At 48.9% G+C, this 15,038-nt stretch overlaps 1 protein-coding gene across 2 annotated transcripts in view; it reads left to right on the forward strand.

Moving 5' to 3' along the window:
- Positions 1–15,038, forward strand: part of RHPN2 (rhophilin Rho GTPase binding protein 2) — a 53,988-nt gene that overhangs the window by 36,543 nt on the left and 2,407 nt on the right. For both annotated transcript variants that reach the window (XM_024577547.4, XM_045185352.3), the window contains 8 exons: positions 1,818–1,984; positions 3,851–4,038; positions 4,441–4,597; positions 6,071–6,190; positions 7,556–7,750; positions 10,392–10,468; positions 10,982–11,128; positions 11,413–11,568. In XM_024577547.4, coding sequence (XP_024433315.1) covers positions 1,818–1,984; positions 3,851–4,038; positions 4,441–4,597; positions 6,071–6,190; positions 7,556–7,750; positions 10,392–10,468; positions 10,982–11,128; positions 11,413–11,568 — 1,207 coding nt within the window. The remainder of the gene's footprint in view (positions 1–1,817; positions 1,985–3,850; positions 4,039–4,440; positions 4,598–6,070; positions 6,191–7,555; positions 7,751–10,391; positions 10,469–10,981; positions 11,129–11,412; positions 11,569–15,038) is intronic.

Below are 15,038 nucleotides of genomic sequence, written 5' to 3' on the forward strand. Positions count from 1 at the left end.
TGGTGTTTGTGTGTGAAGGGGGCCCAAGGGGAGAAGGCTCCAACAGACCTTGCCTTTTTGCTTCTCAGAACAAGTGAGCTGAAGAGAGGAGGCATTTTTTCATGTTCATTTTATCATCAGGGCTCTGAGGTAGAACTAACAAGAAGCAGGATTCTTGTCCCAGATGTGGTGGGGGCAGGGAATCAGGTTTTGTCCCAGTGACAAGGGCTGCAAACAGAAATCAATTAAAAATGAAGCAGAATATCTGGTTCTTTCCAGAGCTGGTATTTTCTTTCTTCACTGATTTTAGAGAGAGAGGAAGTGGGGCAAAGATGGACAGAGAGAGAAACATCAATTTGTTGTTCTACTTATTTGTACATTCGTTGGTTGATTCTTGTGTGTGCCCTGATCCAGGATCAGACATGCAACCTTGGCATATTGGGACAATGTTCTAACCAATTGAGCTACCCAGCCAGGGCCAGACTTGATATTTTATATTTTCTTTTTTTAAGATTTTATTTATTTTTTAGAGAGAGGGTAAGAGAGGGAGAAAAGGGGGAGGGGAGATAACGATGTGCAAGAGAAACAATGATCAGTTGCCTCTCGTGTGCCCCCAACCTGGGACCAAACCTGCAACCCAGGCGTGTGCCCTGACCAGGAATTGAACTGGCTGCCTTTTTGGTTTGTGGTTTGACGATGCCCCCGTCCACTGAGCTACACCTGTCAGGGCCAGAGTTGGTATTTTCAAAGATTAGTGTCGTTTAAATACTTTAGAGATGCTCTACCCGCTGTCTGAGTGTGGGTGAGAGTAGGCGAAATCCCAATAGTAGGGATCATATTCAGGGTTAAATTACACCACAGGAGGCCCCTACGATGCCCGCCTTCTGAAAGGAGAGGCAGATGGCGGCCTGCCCTTGTGCAGGTTCTAAAGGTGATTTCACCTCAGTCTTGAGTTAAGGAGAAGCTCCATGTCTACATGCTGGTTGAAGTGTGAGCTTTAAGTCCTGATTCTTTTAGACTTGAGCCAGAATTATGAGGGGCTTGTAATTGCTGTATTTCATTTAGGGGAAGCCTTATATTTTTTGAGCAGTTTTAGGTTCACAGAAAAATTAAAGGGAAGGTGCAGAGATTTTCTGTAAACCCCCTGCCCCACTCACCAACAACCTCCCCCAACGGCAACACCCCCACCAGAGAGGCACGTTGGCCACAGTGGGCAGATTATCACCCAGAGCCCACAGTTGACAATAGGGTTCGCTCTCGGTGTTGTCCATTCTACATGGACCTGGTAACATATAACGACAGTACCTACTAATAGAGTGTGCAGAGTAGTCTCACTGCCCTAAAACTTCCGTGTGCTCCACCTATTTGCCCCTCCCCCTGCTCCCCTCCGAAACTTGGTAACCACTGATTCTTTTTCTGTCTGCGTTGTTTTGCCTTTTCTAGAATGTCATGTAGTCGGGACCATACAGCACGTAGCCCTTTTCAGATTGGCTTCTCTCACTTGGCCATATGCATTTAAGGTTCCCGCATGTCTTGTCGTGGCTCGGTAGCTGTGTTCTTTTTAGTGCTGAGTAATATCCCACTGTACGGATGTACCACGGCGTTTTCATCCCTTCACCTACTGAAGGACATCTTGGTGTGACCGCGTATTTTTGCCTGCGGTTGCGGATGCCTTCGGCACGGTCAGACCCATCGTCTTGTTTGGAAGTGAAACCCTTGTTGCATGTGCATCTTTGAATTTTACTGAAGAAATAAATTTTCATCATTTTTACCCCAAAATGGCATTAACTAGCCAAGTAATCTGTATTCTCACAACACATTGCATTTCTTTTAAATAGGTATGACTCCCTCACCGGGGTCCCAGTCAGCCAACAGAACTTGTTACTGGAAAAGGCCAGCATTCTGTTTAACATTGGAGCCCTCTACACACAGATTGGGACCCGGTGCAATCGGAAGACGCAAGCTGGGCTGGAGAGCGCAGTGGACGCATTTCAGAGAGCCGCAGGTGTGTCCCTGCGAGGGCTGCTGGGGTAGAGTCCCGGCCCTGTCAGTTGGCACTGGGTGCCTCCACCGAAGTGGGTCTGTGGGTCTGTGGGTCCTTCCCAGGCCCACGCATGGTCTCCTGGGCCTGAAAGGGCCGGGCCAGTTTCCAGTGCTGGTGTAATTTCCCACCAAGAGAACCACTTGCTGGTTTAAACCCTGTTGGCACGGTCCGGGTCTGGGTTATAGCTCGTGTACACAGTGAATCCTGTGGTTAACAATTAATCTTTTCCAAACGAGTGGCCTCAAGGATGGTAGTGAATGAAGTGTTCCTTTGAACACTATACTGAAGGACAATAAGTTTTTCCAAGTAGTAAAAAAGTAGGCTTTTTAAAAAATTATGTGTGCCGCATCAGTGCCCATGACTATTTATGCCTTTATATTTGCTGGTTCTGCAAAGCCTGCCTGCCCAAGGGTGCTGTTCTCAGCCCTTTGTCAAAGGACACTTAGCACAACGGGGGTCGGAGGCTTGGTGCAGTGGGTGGACCCGACGTGGCTCATGGGTCTCCAGGGGTCCTGCCTCACTCCCCTCCAGCAGGGCCTGTGTCTGGCATACTGGGGATGAACCAGTACGCTGATTCCCTGCAGGAATTGATTTCTTTCACTGTAAACCCTTTCCTGGACTCTTCATTTTGAGGAGTCTTGAGCAGGTACACTTTGTGACCTGTCTCTGAGATTAGAGATGTGGACAGAATGCAGCTTGAGAACAGAGTGGAGAGACCCAGAGAGGAGCACGCAGCCTGCCGTAGTTGCCATCCTTCTGCAAAGCAGTCTGTGCTTGGAGGCAAAACCGGGGGAACCAGTCAGATGGGATTCATGGTGGAGATTTTATTTTAGTTGCACGTTGATGTCTGTTTATGTTGCGACAGTTAAAGACAGTTAATTTTCTAAAGCGTAAAAAAAGTCAGCCGAAGGCTACAGCATGGAAATTTCTATTGGAATGAACTGAGCTGATCTGCCCTAGGGCCCTAGGGAAAAGCCCTACTTTTCTGAATGACCGAGGTGTTAAGTGTGAACCTGCCCCACTGAGAGGCCTCACTCATTCCCCCTGCCTGCTTTCTGCTCTGCCTGGCCACGTTTGGAATTTCTCAGTTGTCCCAGGAGAGATAGGAATGGACGGGAGCAGGCTGGTTTCCTTTCCTGATACAGATGTAAGTGTTTGGAGGAGAGTCAGACCTTTTAAACTGTGGCAAAAGATACATAATGACATGACCATTTTAACCATTTCTGAGAGGTCATCGGCATGAAGCACGTTCTCGGTGTTGTGCAACTCTCCCGTCCTCCCGAAGTGAGGCTCTGCTGCTGTTAAACAGTAACTCTCCACTCCCTCTCCCGCCCCAAGCTCCCACAAACACCATTCTGCTTTTTATCTCTACGAATTCCAGACTGTTCCAGTATCTCCTCTGGTGGAGTCACACTGTTTGTCCTTGTGATTGGCTTATTTCACTTGGCATAATATCTTCGTCCATATTGTAGCATATGTCAGAATTTTCTTCCTTTCTAAGGCTGAGAAATATTCTATTGCATGTTTATACCACATATTGTGTATCCATCAATCAGTCTGTCAACGGACATTTCCGTTGCTTCTGCCTTTTGGCTCTCGTGAAAGATGCTGCCGCGAACGCTGGTCCACACCTACTCGAATCCGTCCCTGCTGTCAGATTTTTAGTGTGTATACCTAGGAGTGGAATTGCTGGATCTTGCGGTAATTGAGAATCATGTTTTTGAAGATGCTCCACGATTTTGGCTTCAGTCAATTCTCTATATTTCTGAGCAGCATGGTGAAGTAAATATGGCCCCCAAATAATGTGCAAAAACTTTCCAATTGTAGGGGTTTTAAACCACCTGAAAGAGACATTTACTCACACACCGAGCTATGACATGAGCCCCGCCATGCTCAATGTGCTGGTCAGAATGATGCTTGCACAGGCCCAAGAGAGCGTGTTTGAGAAAATCTGCCTTCCTGGGATCCAGAATGAGTTCTTCATGCTGGTGAAGGTGGCTCAGGAGGCTGCCAAGGTAAGCCTTCCTGGTTCTCGTGACGTTCAGGGTGCGCAGGATGCGTCGGTACGGGCCACTGGAAGCAGAGGGGACGTCCCACCACCGCTTGCCCACGGCCTGGGCAGCATGCCCACCCCTGCCAGAGTGCTGGCTTGCACTCTCTTGGCAAGTACTAGTGTTTCAGATATGGATCGCCGACTCCATCTGCTGCTTAGCCTAAAACCCAGCATAATGACGGTTGCCTGATCTCCCTGTTAACGCCGACACTGACAGCATGAGGAACTCTTGGAGTCGCTCCCAGATTCTGGAGCAGCCTCTGGCAGAGGCTGCTGCATACAAGAATGGGCTCTTTTTCTGCAGCCTGGGTGTGTGAGGGCCCCTATGCCAAGCTCCCCCATCCCAACATCCCTTCTCTTACAGGTGGGAGAGGTCTATCAGCAACTGCACGCAGCCATGAGCCAGGCACCAGTGAAGGAGAACATCCCCTACTCCTGGGCCAGCTTGGCCTGCGTGAAGGCCCACCACTACGGAGCCCTGGCCCACTACTTTGTAGCCACCCTCCTCATCGACCACCAGTGTAAGGCTTGGGGGCTCGGAGGCTCTGGGCTTTGGTCAGGGCTGTGGTTGTCCTCTCTCCAGGAGACTCTGAGCTGAGTGGGAGCTGTCTGCTTGCCCGAGAAATGCTCACAGCCTGCGGACAGAGGTTGGGAAGTGCATGTCGGCCCAGGCAGCCAGGGTGGGATTAGGTGTTCTCTGTTTCCCCTGTGGTAGGAAGAAGGGAAGCATTACTTCTGCCCAGGATGCAGCAGACAGCCTCGTGATCTAGAACAGGCAAGGACCAGGGCGAGGACTCGGAGGCATTTGCCTCAGGTGCAGAATCAAGGGAATGCCCCCAAACTCAGCAATCAAGATAAAATTTTATTGTGACGTTTTACATGAATCAAAATTAATGCATTGGTAACAGTACTGTACTGAGCGACATCAGAGCCTGAAACAAACAAACAAAATTTAGATTTTTGTTAATGTGGACTTTTTGCATTGATTTTGATATTTAGAAACTTGTAAATTTCTTAACAATTACATGCCTTGATTGTTGAGTTTTTGTCACCTCCTTCAATTTTCAGCTGGAGGTAAGTGCTCCGATCTCAGGTCAGTGGGACTTTGGTTGTAATTAGTGGTAATCAAGACAGCTCCCAGCTTCATGGAAAGGACAACCCCTGGAGCCAGATTGCCTAGGTTGGCATCTCAGGTCTGCCATTTACTAGCTGTGTAACGCTGGCCAAGTTACTTAGCTGCTCTGTGCCTCAGTTTTCTCATGTCTAAAATGGGAATATGAAGGGAACCTATCTCGCGGGACTGTTGTGAAAACGGAGTGCCTGTGTGCAAAGCTGAGTAGTGCCTTGTATGTAGTGGGCTCGGCGCAGGTGTCAGCTGCTACTGCTGGTATTATTATGTAGGCTGCTTGGCGGGGCGCGTCGTGTAAACCAGTGGAAATACAAGAACTGCAGTAGAGACACCGGAGAGGCAGCCGTGGGACTCCCTGGGGTAGTCATGGGCAGTTTTTCATTCGAGTTGGACGTTGAGCTCTGAGGAGACCTTTTCCAGCTGGCCACGGCAGGAAAGGACAGCTAGAACAAGAACACTGCCTGAGCTCTGGGCGGAGGCTGAAAGTGTGGAGCGTAGTAGTGAGGGGTTTGGTGAGGTTAGAGGGGCACATGTGCCAGGGAGGGTGCAGACACAGAGGCCACCAGAGGCTTGAGGCAAGACTGTGCTAGAAGATTTGGGGAAATAGATGGTTTGGAAGGGGTGAGAGTGGGGCATCAAAGCCAAAATGTGAGCCTCAAGTGTACAAAGTCTTGTGGGCTGTGTTGCCTGGAGTGTGTCCAAGGGCAGGAAGGAGACATGTTATCCCAAGTGCCTTGTAAAACTGGAGAATAAAGGAACCTGAGGACATGGTTGAAAGAGAAGTCTCTAAGTGGGTCTGTGGCACTGTCTCCCAAGTCCTCACCATGGCCACGAGAAGGGACTTACCCTGTGGCTCTTGTTGCAGTGAAGCCTGGTACAGATGAAGACCACCAGGAGAAGTGCCTGTCCCAGCTCTACGACCACATGCCAGAGGGAATGACGCCCTTGGCCACCCTGAAAAGCCCTCACCAGCGCCGACAGCTGGGTGTGTATTGGCTCTCCTGCCCTCTTCCTCCTCGTGCCCCACTTGATGCCCAGCTGGTCCTGCTTACAAACAACCCAGATGTCTCCCCAGGGCAGGGCTTGGAGAGTTGGGGTGCAGAATCATTGTGGCCAATGCCTTCTAATCTCTACGGGCTTCCAGAGCTGTGCTCCCACGGGAACTGCAAGGGCCCAGGCCTCCCCAGTGGAGCTGGAGCTTTGACAGTCTTTCAGCATCTTTACTGTGGAAGGACACAGGGGTTCATTTTCTCGGGTCACACCTGAGAGCCGGTAATGAATTTCCCTGCTTTGGTCTCTGCCAAGTCTCAGAGTGAATAGCTGTTTCCGTGTGCAAACCTGTCCCCTCAAACTCCCATGTAGTTTCCCCATCTCAGTGATAGCAACTGCATCCTCCCAGGTCTGCAGGCCAGCGACCTTGGACTCACTCTGTGTCTCCCCACAACTGATTAGCAAATCCTATCAACTCTACCTGGAAAACCAGCCCCTGCCTACTACCCTCCCACCCCGGGCCAAGCCACACTCATACAGTGCTTGCTAAACTGATGTCGACTTGCTGAGACCTCATATGATCCTATGAGATAGGTGTGGCACGATCCCGTTTTCTGTTGCGGAAACCAGCCCAGAGAGGTTACACAGCTTGCTCAGCTTTTTGCAGTGGCCTCATAGCTGGTCTTCCTGCTTTCCTCTTTGTTCCTTCATGGTCCATTCACATGGCTCAGATCCCCTCAGCTCCTGCTCACACCCTGATGGGCTCCCACTCCTCCCGCCCCTGCTCCTCTCTGCCCTCGTTCCTTACCCTTCTCTGCCTAACCCCAGGCTCCGTGTTGCCATTCTCTCTTTCAGGAATGCTCTCCTGTCAGATATCCTCATGGCTGCTCCCTTACTTCATTCAGGGCTCTATCCAAAAGTTACCTGCAGAAAGGCCTTCTCTGATCGCCCATCATAGAAGAGCAGCTTTCCATTCCCAGTCTTTTCTCGCCACATCTGCTTACTCTGTCTCACATTCTCCGTAACAGGATTGCCCCATGTTCCATCATTGCTGCTTTGCTTGTTAATTATCTGTCTTCAGACACTAGCATGTAAACTTCATGAATGCAGAGGCTAGTTTTTTTCACTGCTTTATCTCTACTGCCTAGAACATTCAGTACATATTTGCTGAATGGTGTTTTATGGAATGTAAGTGAGATGTTGCATATGCATTTCAGAGGGACTTAAGCCGTCTGGGGAGAGTCTTCAGAAAAGAGAATGTCCACCTTTCTGGGCTGGCCCTTGGGCACTTTGACTCTCCTTAAGGTACTTGTGTTGCAGTTTAGGACATGTGTCACATGGTGGTGTTTTCTGTTGGCAGGCAAGTCCCATCTGCGCAAAGCCATTGCCCATCATGAGGAGTCCGTGCGGGAGGTGAGCTTATGCAAGAAGCTCCGCAACATAGAGCTGCTGCAGGAGGTGCTGGCCGTGGCACAACAGCGGTCCCAGCTCAAGTACACTCAGCACCAGGAGGATGATGACCTGCTGAACTTGATTGACGCTGCTGACATTATCTGTGAGTGCCAGGTGCCAAGTGTGCCCTGTGTGAGAGGCAGGGGAACTCGGGGTGCACAGTCATCATTTGCTTATTCTGTAGGGGCTGGGCAAACACTCGGGATGTGCTGGGTACCAGGAGAGGGCAAAGTGCTGCTCTTGCCCATATCCTTGTGCCTGAATCCAGGGGCGTCTTCATGGTCTTGTCCTCATCAACCACTTAGCGACTTCTGACTCCCCTTCTGCCCCTCGATACTCCTCCCTTGGTGTTGGGGCACCCTGCCACCTTGTACATTCCCACCTCCCTCCCTACCCCCTTTGTTGACTGTTCCTCCTGCCCAATCCCACCCACTCTTCCTGGCATTCTAAAGGGTCCACTCTTCCTGGTTCAGTTCCTCTAGATTCCTTTTCTTAAAGTCTCTTAGCTTCCTTTGGGGTTCCAGCCATCCCCTCTAGTCAGGAGACCCCTGAAACTACCTTTTACCTTGACATTTTTGCTACACTCCACACCCACCCACATTCCATCTGCCTTCTGGGAAACTGCACAGCTTGGGCTCCATGGTTTGAAAGCCAATGCATTCTTATTCCCTCTCCTAGGTTTGCTCTTTCCCCTGTTTAATTTGTCTTTTATTAGCACCAATGTATTCTTTTCTTTTAGGACAAAAATTATTTTATTATTAAATGAGAGGTAAAACTTTTCCTGATACAGTGGAACCAGGGGATGCAGGGGAAATACTTCAAAACCTAGCCCATTGTGTGTGTGTGTATGTGTGTGTGTGTGTGTGTGAGAGAGAGAACACTTAAGCTCTACCGTCAGAGCAAATGTTTAGTATACATAAGGTGCTGTTAACTGGAGTCACCGTGCTGCGTGGTGGAGCTCTAGAACTTACTCATCTTGTATAACTGGAGCTTTGTACCCTTTAACCACATCATCTCATTTGCCCTTCCTCCTGTTCCTCGCCCCAGCATTCTGCTCTCTGCTTCTATAAGCTGCACTATTTTAGATTCCACATGTGAGTGAGATTGCGCACCTGAGCCCTTTTTAAGGATTCCAAAGTGTTGAGCGTTGTCCTGGGTTTGGGAGCACAGAGGTGGACTGGACAGTTGTTGCTACCCTCAGAGAGGTGGCAGTCAGTTCTGCCCTGGAGGTCAGGAGTGGGAGGACCTCCCTGAGAGGTGACTTGACAGTGAGGAATGACTAGGATCTTTCCAGGAGTTAGGGGAAGGGGGTAGAGGATGGCCCAATTGAGGGAACCCCCTTTGACTATACCGCCTTCCATGCTACTTCCTAAATCCCTGTCCCCAGTCTTTGGAGTTCCACCCCCAATTTTCAGGGACCAGTTCCTCAGAATTAGCTAGAATCCTGGGCTTGTCTGCAGTAACCTTAGCTGATAGGATCTCCAAATGCATATGAGGTCTGCCAGGCACAACAGTAAGCACCATTTGTGTACAGAATCCTATTCAACTCTCCTTCCAACTGTATGAGAGAAGTACTGGTATTGTCCTTGTCTTAGGGATGAGACAGTCCTTGCCCCAGGTGACCAAGCTGATTGGTGGAATCAGGAATGGTGTTCAGGGAGTCTCTCTCACGGACACTATGGACACAACCTTGGCTCCCTTGTCCACACCATGTGCTCTGTGGCCAGGAGGTAGAGACATAACCTCCATCGAGGGAGGGAGACACGTGGCTTCTGGTGAGGTCCAGGGATGGTGGTACCATTCTTTCAGTGGATGAACAGCCTGTCCAAGCCCAACGCTGTCTCAGGCAGTTTGTAAGAAGCCACAGGGTCATCCTGTTACTGGAGGGCTGTGTTCTACCTTGGTGGTACTAGTTTGCTTCCTCAAGTTTTCTACAGATTGTATTTATTTATTTTTAGAGAGAAGGGGAGGGAGGGAGGAAGAGAGGGAGAGAAACCTCCATGTGTGAGAGAAACATCAATCGATTTCCTCTCATACACCCCTAACTGGGGACCTGGCCCGCATCCCAGGCATGTGCCATGACCAGGAATTGAACCAGTGACCAGGCCACTGCTCTGTCCACTGAGCCGAGGCTCAAGTTTTCTTTTTATACTGTTGTTCATGTATTCTTAGTCTGCTTTCTTAGTCTGCTCTGGGATCCTTTCTGAGAAGCCAACTAGCCTCATGGTAATGGTGGGTTAGGCCTGCCACAAATACGTGGAGATTTGAGCTATTGGCGTACACGATTTGGCAAACCCACTGCTTCCTGTGAAATCATCACTTTACACACTAATAATGAAAAGAAGCACATTTCTTCCAGGACTTTGTGCTGACAGACATGGTACTTCCTTCTGTAACAGCCACCTGTGCTTCCTAAAGCATAGGTAACTTCAGTGGAGTTTTACGAGGGCCAAAGGAAGTCCATTAGACTATAAATAAGCTACTTGAAGGCAGGGAATGTATGTCACTACTATGTCCCAGCCCCAGAGTAGGGTATGGCTCGTAGTAGGTACCCAAATGGAAGATACAGGTCACACTGGGCCGGGGGGTGACCAGTAGTCCATCTTCCGTACTACTTGTCTAAACCAAGAAGGAGCAAGATTTGCTTCCTCTTCCCTTCAGAGAGAGGATGTAGGCCTGCGTTTTCCAGGATAATTTTCAACTACAGAAACATGTTTGCTTTCCCTTTTCACCTTATTTTCTAGCTAAAACCGAGCAAGAGGTTGAAATTATACTGCCACAGTTCTCCAAGGTGACAGCAACAGACTTCTTCCAGAAACTGGTATGTTGGATGCTTATTACGTGACGGCCTTCAGGACAGTCTTTACATGTTGCAAAAGGCTATTTTTAGGTATTTTAGATTTTTAGAGATTTTAATTAAGACAATTTTTAAAAGATTTTACCTATTTTTAGAGAGAGGGGAAGGAAGGGAGAAAGAGGAGGAGAGAAACATCGATGTGAGAAACATCAGTTGGTTGCCTCTCGTATGTGCCCCAGCAGGGGACTGAACACGTAACCCAGGTCACTTAGTGGACCATGCCCAACCAACTGAGCCACACTGGTCAGGACTAGCTAAAAGATAATTTTATTTAAAATATGTTGGCTATTTTAGAGAAGTGGCAATTAATGTTCTCGTAGGACTGCTGTAGCACGCTTATCCCAGGTGGTGTCATTACCCCGGTCTCTGAGCAAGGCCGAATGAAGCCTGCAAGGACAGCAAGGCAGCATTTCCTGTAGTTTTCAGCTGCCTGGCTCAGCCTTCAGATCCTACAGCTAATCATGGCCTGTTCCAAAGGGCCCTTTGTCTATGTTTTCGGCTAACAAGAGATGGACACCTCCTCGAAGCATTCACTTCACTGCGGAAGAAGGAGACTTGGGGTTCACCTTGAGAGGAAACTCCCCAGTTCAGGTCCACTTCCTGGATCCGTACTCCTCTGCTGCGGTAAGTGTGTGCCCTTCCAGGTTGGGAGCAAAACTCACTGGCACCTTTGCAGGCAGTCAGGCTGGGAAAATACAAAGAAGTTGCGCAAGCAAATGTATTTGGGTGAATGAATTTAGGGTTCCTTTATGCAAAAGGCCTCTCATGGATGCTACATACCCAAGGAGAAAATGATTAGTTTATTGAAGCAAGCTTATGCAAACATTCATTTCGCTAATGAACTTGGAAACTGTTTCAGGAATTGAATGAACAGAATGTTGACCTTTATTTAAATCATACTTTTGTAGCTGGCAGGAGCCAAGGAAGGGGATTATATTGTTTCCATTCAAACTGTGGACTGTAAGTGGCTGACAGTGAGCGAGGTTATTAAACTGCTGAAGAGCTTCGGTGAAGATGACATTGAGATGAAGGTCGTGAGCCTCCTGGACTCCACCTCATCCATGGTGAGTCCTGACACCCTCAGCAGTAAATGGAAAAGTGGAGTGAGGCTGGTGTGAGTCCAGGCACGGAGATTTTTCCTGGGCCCTCTTTCTCCTGCCTGCAAATGACTGAACCCCTAATGGCTAAACATCCAAATATAAATGACTATGGCTTGTCATTGCCACAGTGAGCTTGGCTTGGGTGAGAGGGCACTGGAAAACTTTTACTTTTGATCCTGTAGGTAAAATAACCAATTGCTTTGTTTTTCTCATTATATCTTTTTTAATGACAAAAGTAATACAAACTCATGGTAGAAAAAAATATTGAGATGATGTGGAAGAGCTTGGCATGTTAAAGACCCTCTCCGTGTGTCAGAGACAGCATCTGCCGTTCCCTGCGATCTCGGAAAGTGTGTGATACCTGTGCAAGTTCATACGCACAGCTATGTCCTTTCTTCCCCGAGTGGGAGCAATCATTGCACACATACTCTTCACCACTTTGCTGCATTCAATAATGTGCCTTAGGCACTCCCCTCTGCACCAACATTCATTTATTCATTCAACAAATATTGATTGAGTATGAGCTGTGTGCCAGGCCCTTCTTAGGTGTTGGAGCTACAGCTGGAACTAGACAGATTAGGTCCCTGCCCCTGCAAAGCTGGCAGTAAATAAGCAAATAAGTGGTTGTGATTTTGATAAGTGCTGTAAAGAAGATAAAACGTGTAGTGTGATAGAAAGGCTGGGGATAGGGAGAGGCTCCTCTAGGCAGGGCTTGCACAGAGACGTGAATGGTGAGGAGGAACCTCTTGTATTTGAAGAGGTACAAGCAGGGCATGTGAGGAAGGGTGACCGACAGGTGCAGGGAACCTGTGGCAGGAATAAGCTTCCCCTGATAGAGAAACCAAAAGAGGGCCGGAGCATTGTGATGGCAGGAAATGAGGTGGGAGGGAGATAGGACCTCCTTGGCGGTGGTGGCACTTTGGAAGTCATTGAAGTTTTAAGAAGAGGAATGAAATGATAGGATGTTTATTTAGAAGGACGTCTGTGCTGGGAGGCTGGCCGAGTGGCAGCAGAGTAAGCTGGCTGTGGCAGCCATCCAGGCCAGTGACTTTAGGAGGAGTGACAGTGGAGGTGGATGCACCAGAGACAGACTTTGAAGGTAGAGCTGATGGAGATTTGTAGATGATTTGTGTAAAAAAGAGAGAGAGAGAGAGATGACTCCTGTTTTTTGGCTTGAACAGCGGCATCATTTTTGATGATGGTGGTGAACAGGGGTGGTGGAGAGGACAGAGAAAACAAGACTTGTGCTTGGACTATTGCATATGCCATTAGACATCCAAATATAAATAAATGTAAAGTAGGCCACTGAACGTTCAGATCTTCAGTTCAAGGGAGAAGTCGCAGCTATGCTGGAGAACCTTCAGCATAGAGATGGTACTGAAAGCTGTAAGAGACTAAGTGAAGTTGCCTGCGAGGGGCTGAGGGCTGAGGGCTGAGGGCTGGACTCGAGACACTGCAAGCACCTGGAGGTTAGAAGAGAAGCGGGTGCAAAGGAAGTTGCGAAGGCCAGTTCAGAGAGATCAGATAAAAAGGAGCTTCAGAATCAAGAGGAAAGTCCTGCCCAGAGAGTGGTGGGCTGTTTTGCATAAGTTAAGAGGTGAAGACAGGGAGGAGGAGCCGTGTCTATTATATTTGGCAGCCAGACAAAAGGACAAAAGGAGAGATGGCAACAGAACTCAGATGAGGGAGGGTTGGAAGCTGAATGGATTGTGTGATTTCACTGGTAAGAAATGTCCAGAATAGGCAAGTCCACAGAAACAGAATGTAGATTCATGGTTGCCAGGGGCTGGGGCTGGAGCGCTGGGGAATGGGGAGCGACTGCTCAGGGTACGGAGTTTCTTGGGGGGATGGGAATGTTCTGAAATTACGTAGTGGTGGTGGTCGCACAACTGTGACTACACTAAAAACCACGGAATTACATTAAAATAGTAGATTTTATGGTAAGTGAGTTACATATTAATTTAAAAAATAAAGAAGGCAAGGGGTTGTTCACAGAGTGCCTTGGAGAAGGGATGATAAGAAACGGTACTTTCCCGGGCACAATCCATAGAATTGCTGGACAAGTAAAGTCCCAACCAGAAACAGAAAAGCGGGTTGTCTGGAAGGTGGTGAATGACGGGCTGGAGTAGATGGCTTGCAGGGAGGGAGGCCCTGCCCCGCACAGAGACTGAAGACGCGTCGTCGTCCAGTCTGGCCCTGTCTTTGGAGGCGGCCAATGGATGCGATGGCTAAAGCAGATCAGACTGTCTGCATGTCAGTCCTGGCTCCGAGACCAGTTTTTGTGACCTCGGGCAAGGCAGGGAGTGGCCCAGCCTCAGGAAAGTGGGGAAAACAAGCGCCTGGCATGGAATATGTTTCAATTCAGAACAGATGTTACAATAACCATGATGTGGTTATTCATTTCCCCAAGGATTTTAGACAGTGTTTGAGCACTATTTTTAACTGCTGATCCTTTTCTTCAAATAAAACCAAATAATGAGAGTAAAGCTGAGTGCTCTTGCTGATTGCTTACCTGGTCCCCGCTCCCTGGAGCACAGTGGGGATCCCTGGGGATGCCTGTGGAGCACATTGTGAAAACTGCCGTGTAGGGGAATCCTAGGCTTAGGATCCAAAGACCTGGAATCAAGCCTTGTCTGCCATTAATAAGCTGTGTGACCTTCATTCAGCAGGTTAATACCCCTGCCTTGGCCTCAGTTTCCTCACCTGTGCAATGGAAGAGTTGACTAGGGCCATGGTTTTGAACTGTTCCGTAAAGCCCTGAGAGTTCCAGAGAGGTGCCCCAGGAAGGTGTGAGTGGGGAGCATGCTGGGTGAGGACAGGAGAAAAAGTAATGGGAGGAAGGGAAGACCTGTGAAAGGGAGCAGAGAATTAATTAGGGTGGCGGCTGGGAGTGGGGGGACAGACATAGGAAAGCTTTCACAGGTGGTGGTGGTGGAGGAGTGTGTCTAGGTAACACAGCAAGTTGGTGAGCTGGTGGGAAAGGCCTGGCGGGAGGAGTGCAAGGAGGGAATACCCGGAGGGGAGAGGGCATGAGATCCAGGTACACCAGAGGGTTTGTCTTTGGGACAGATGCAATTAAGTGTAAGGCAATGATATCAGGAGGGCCTGTGGGAGGCTTGATAGAGAGTCACTAAGAGAAAAGGAATAAAGTTACTAGGGAAATGTAGGAGTACCAGGTAATGGGGCGCCCAGTAGAGGTTTGAGGTCAGGGTTAGAAAGTCAAGTGAAGTCAGTCAGCTTAGTACATATCCCCCCTCCATCAACACGCAGCTGTTTGGATGCAGGCCTGGGGGGTGGGGGGGGGGCAGCAGATGTCGAACTACAGTTGACATTCATTGGTCGAAGTATGTTAAGAGAATTGAGGGTGTTTGTAAGGGAGGGGTTATTCTGCAAAATGGACTCTAAGCAGGTGAAGGTTGAAAAATGTTTGCAGG

Source organism: Desmodus rotundus, chromosome 12, assembly GCF_022682495.2.
Source record: "Desmodus rotundus isolate HL8 chromosome 12, HLdesRot8A.1, whole genome shotgun sequence".
NCBI classification, from domain to species: Eukaryota; Metazoa; Chordata; class Mammalia; order Chiroptera; family Phyllostomidae; genus Desmodus; species Desmodus rotundus.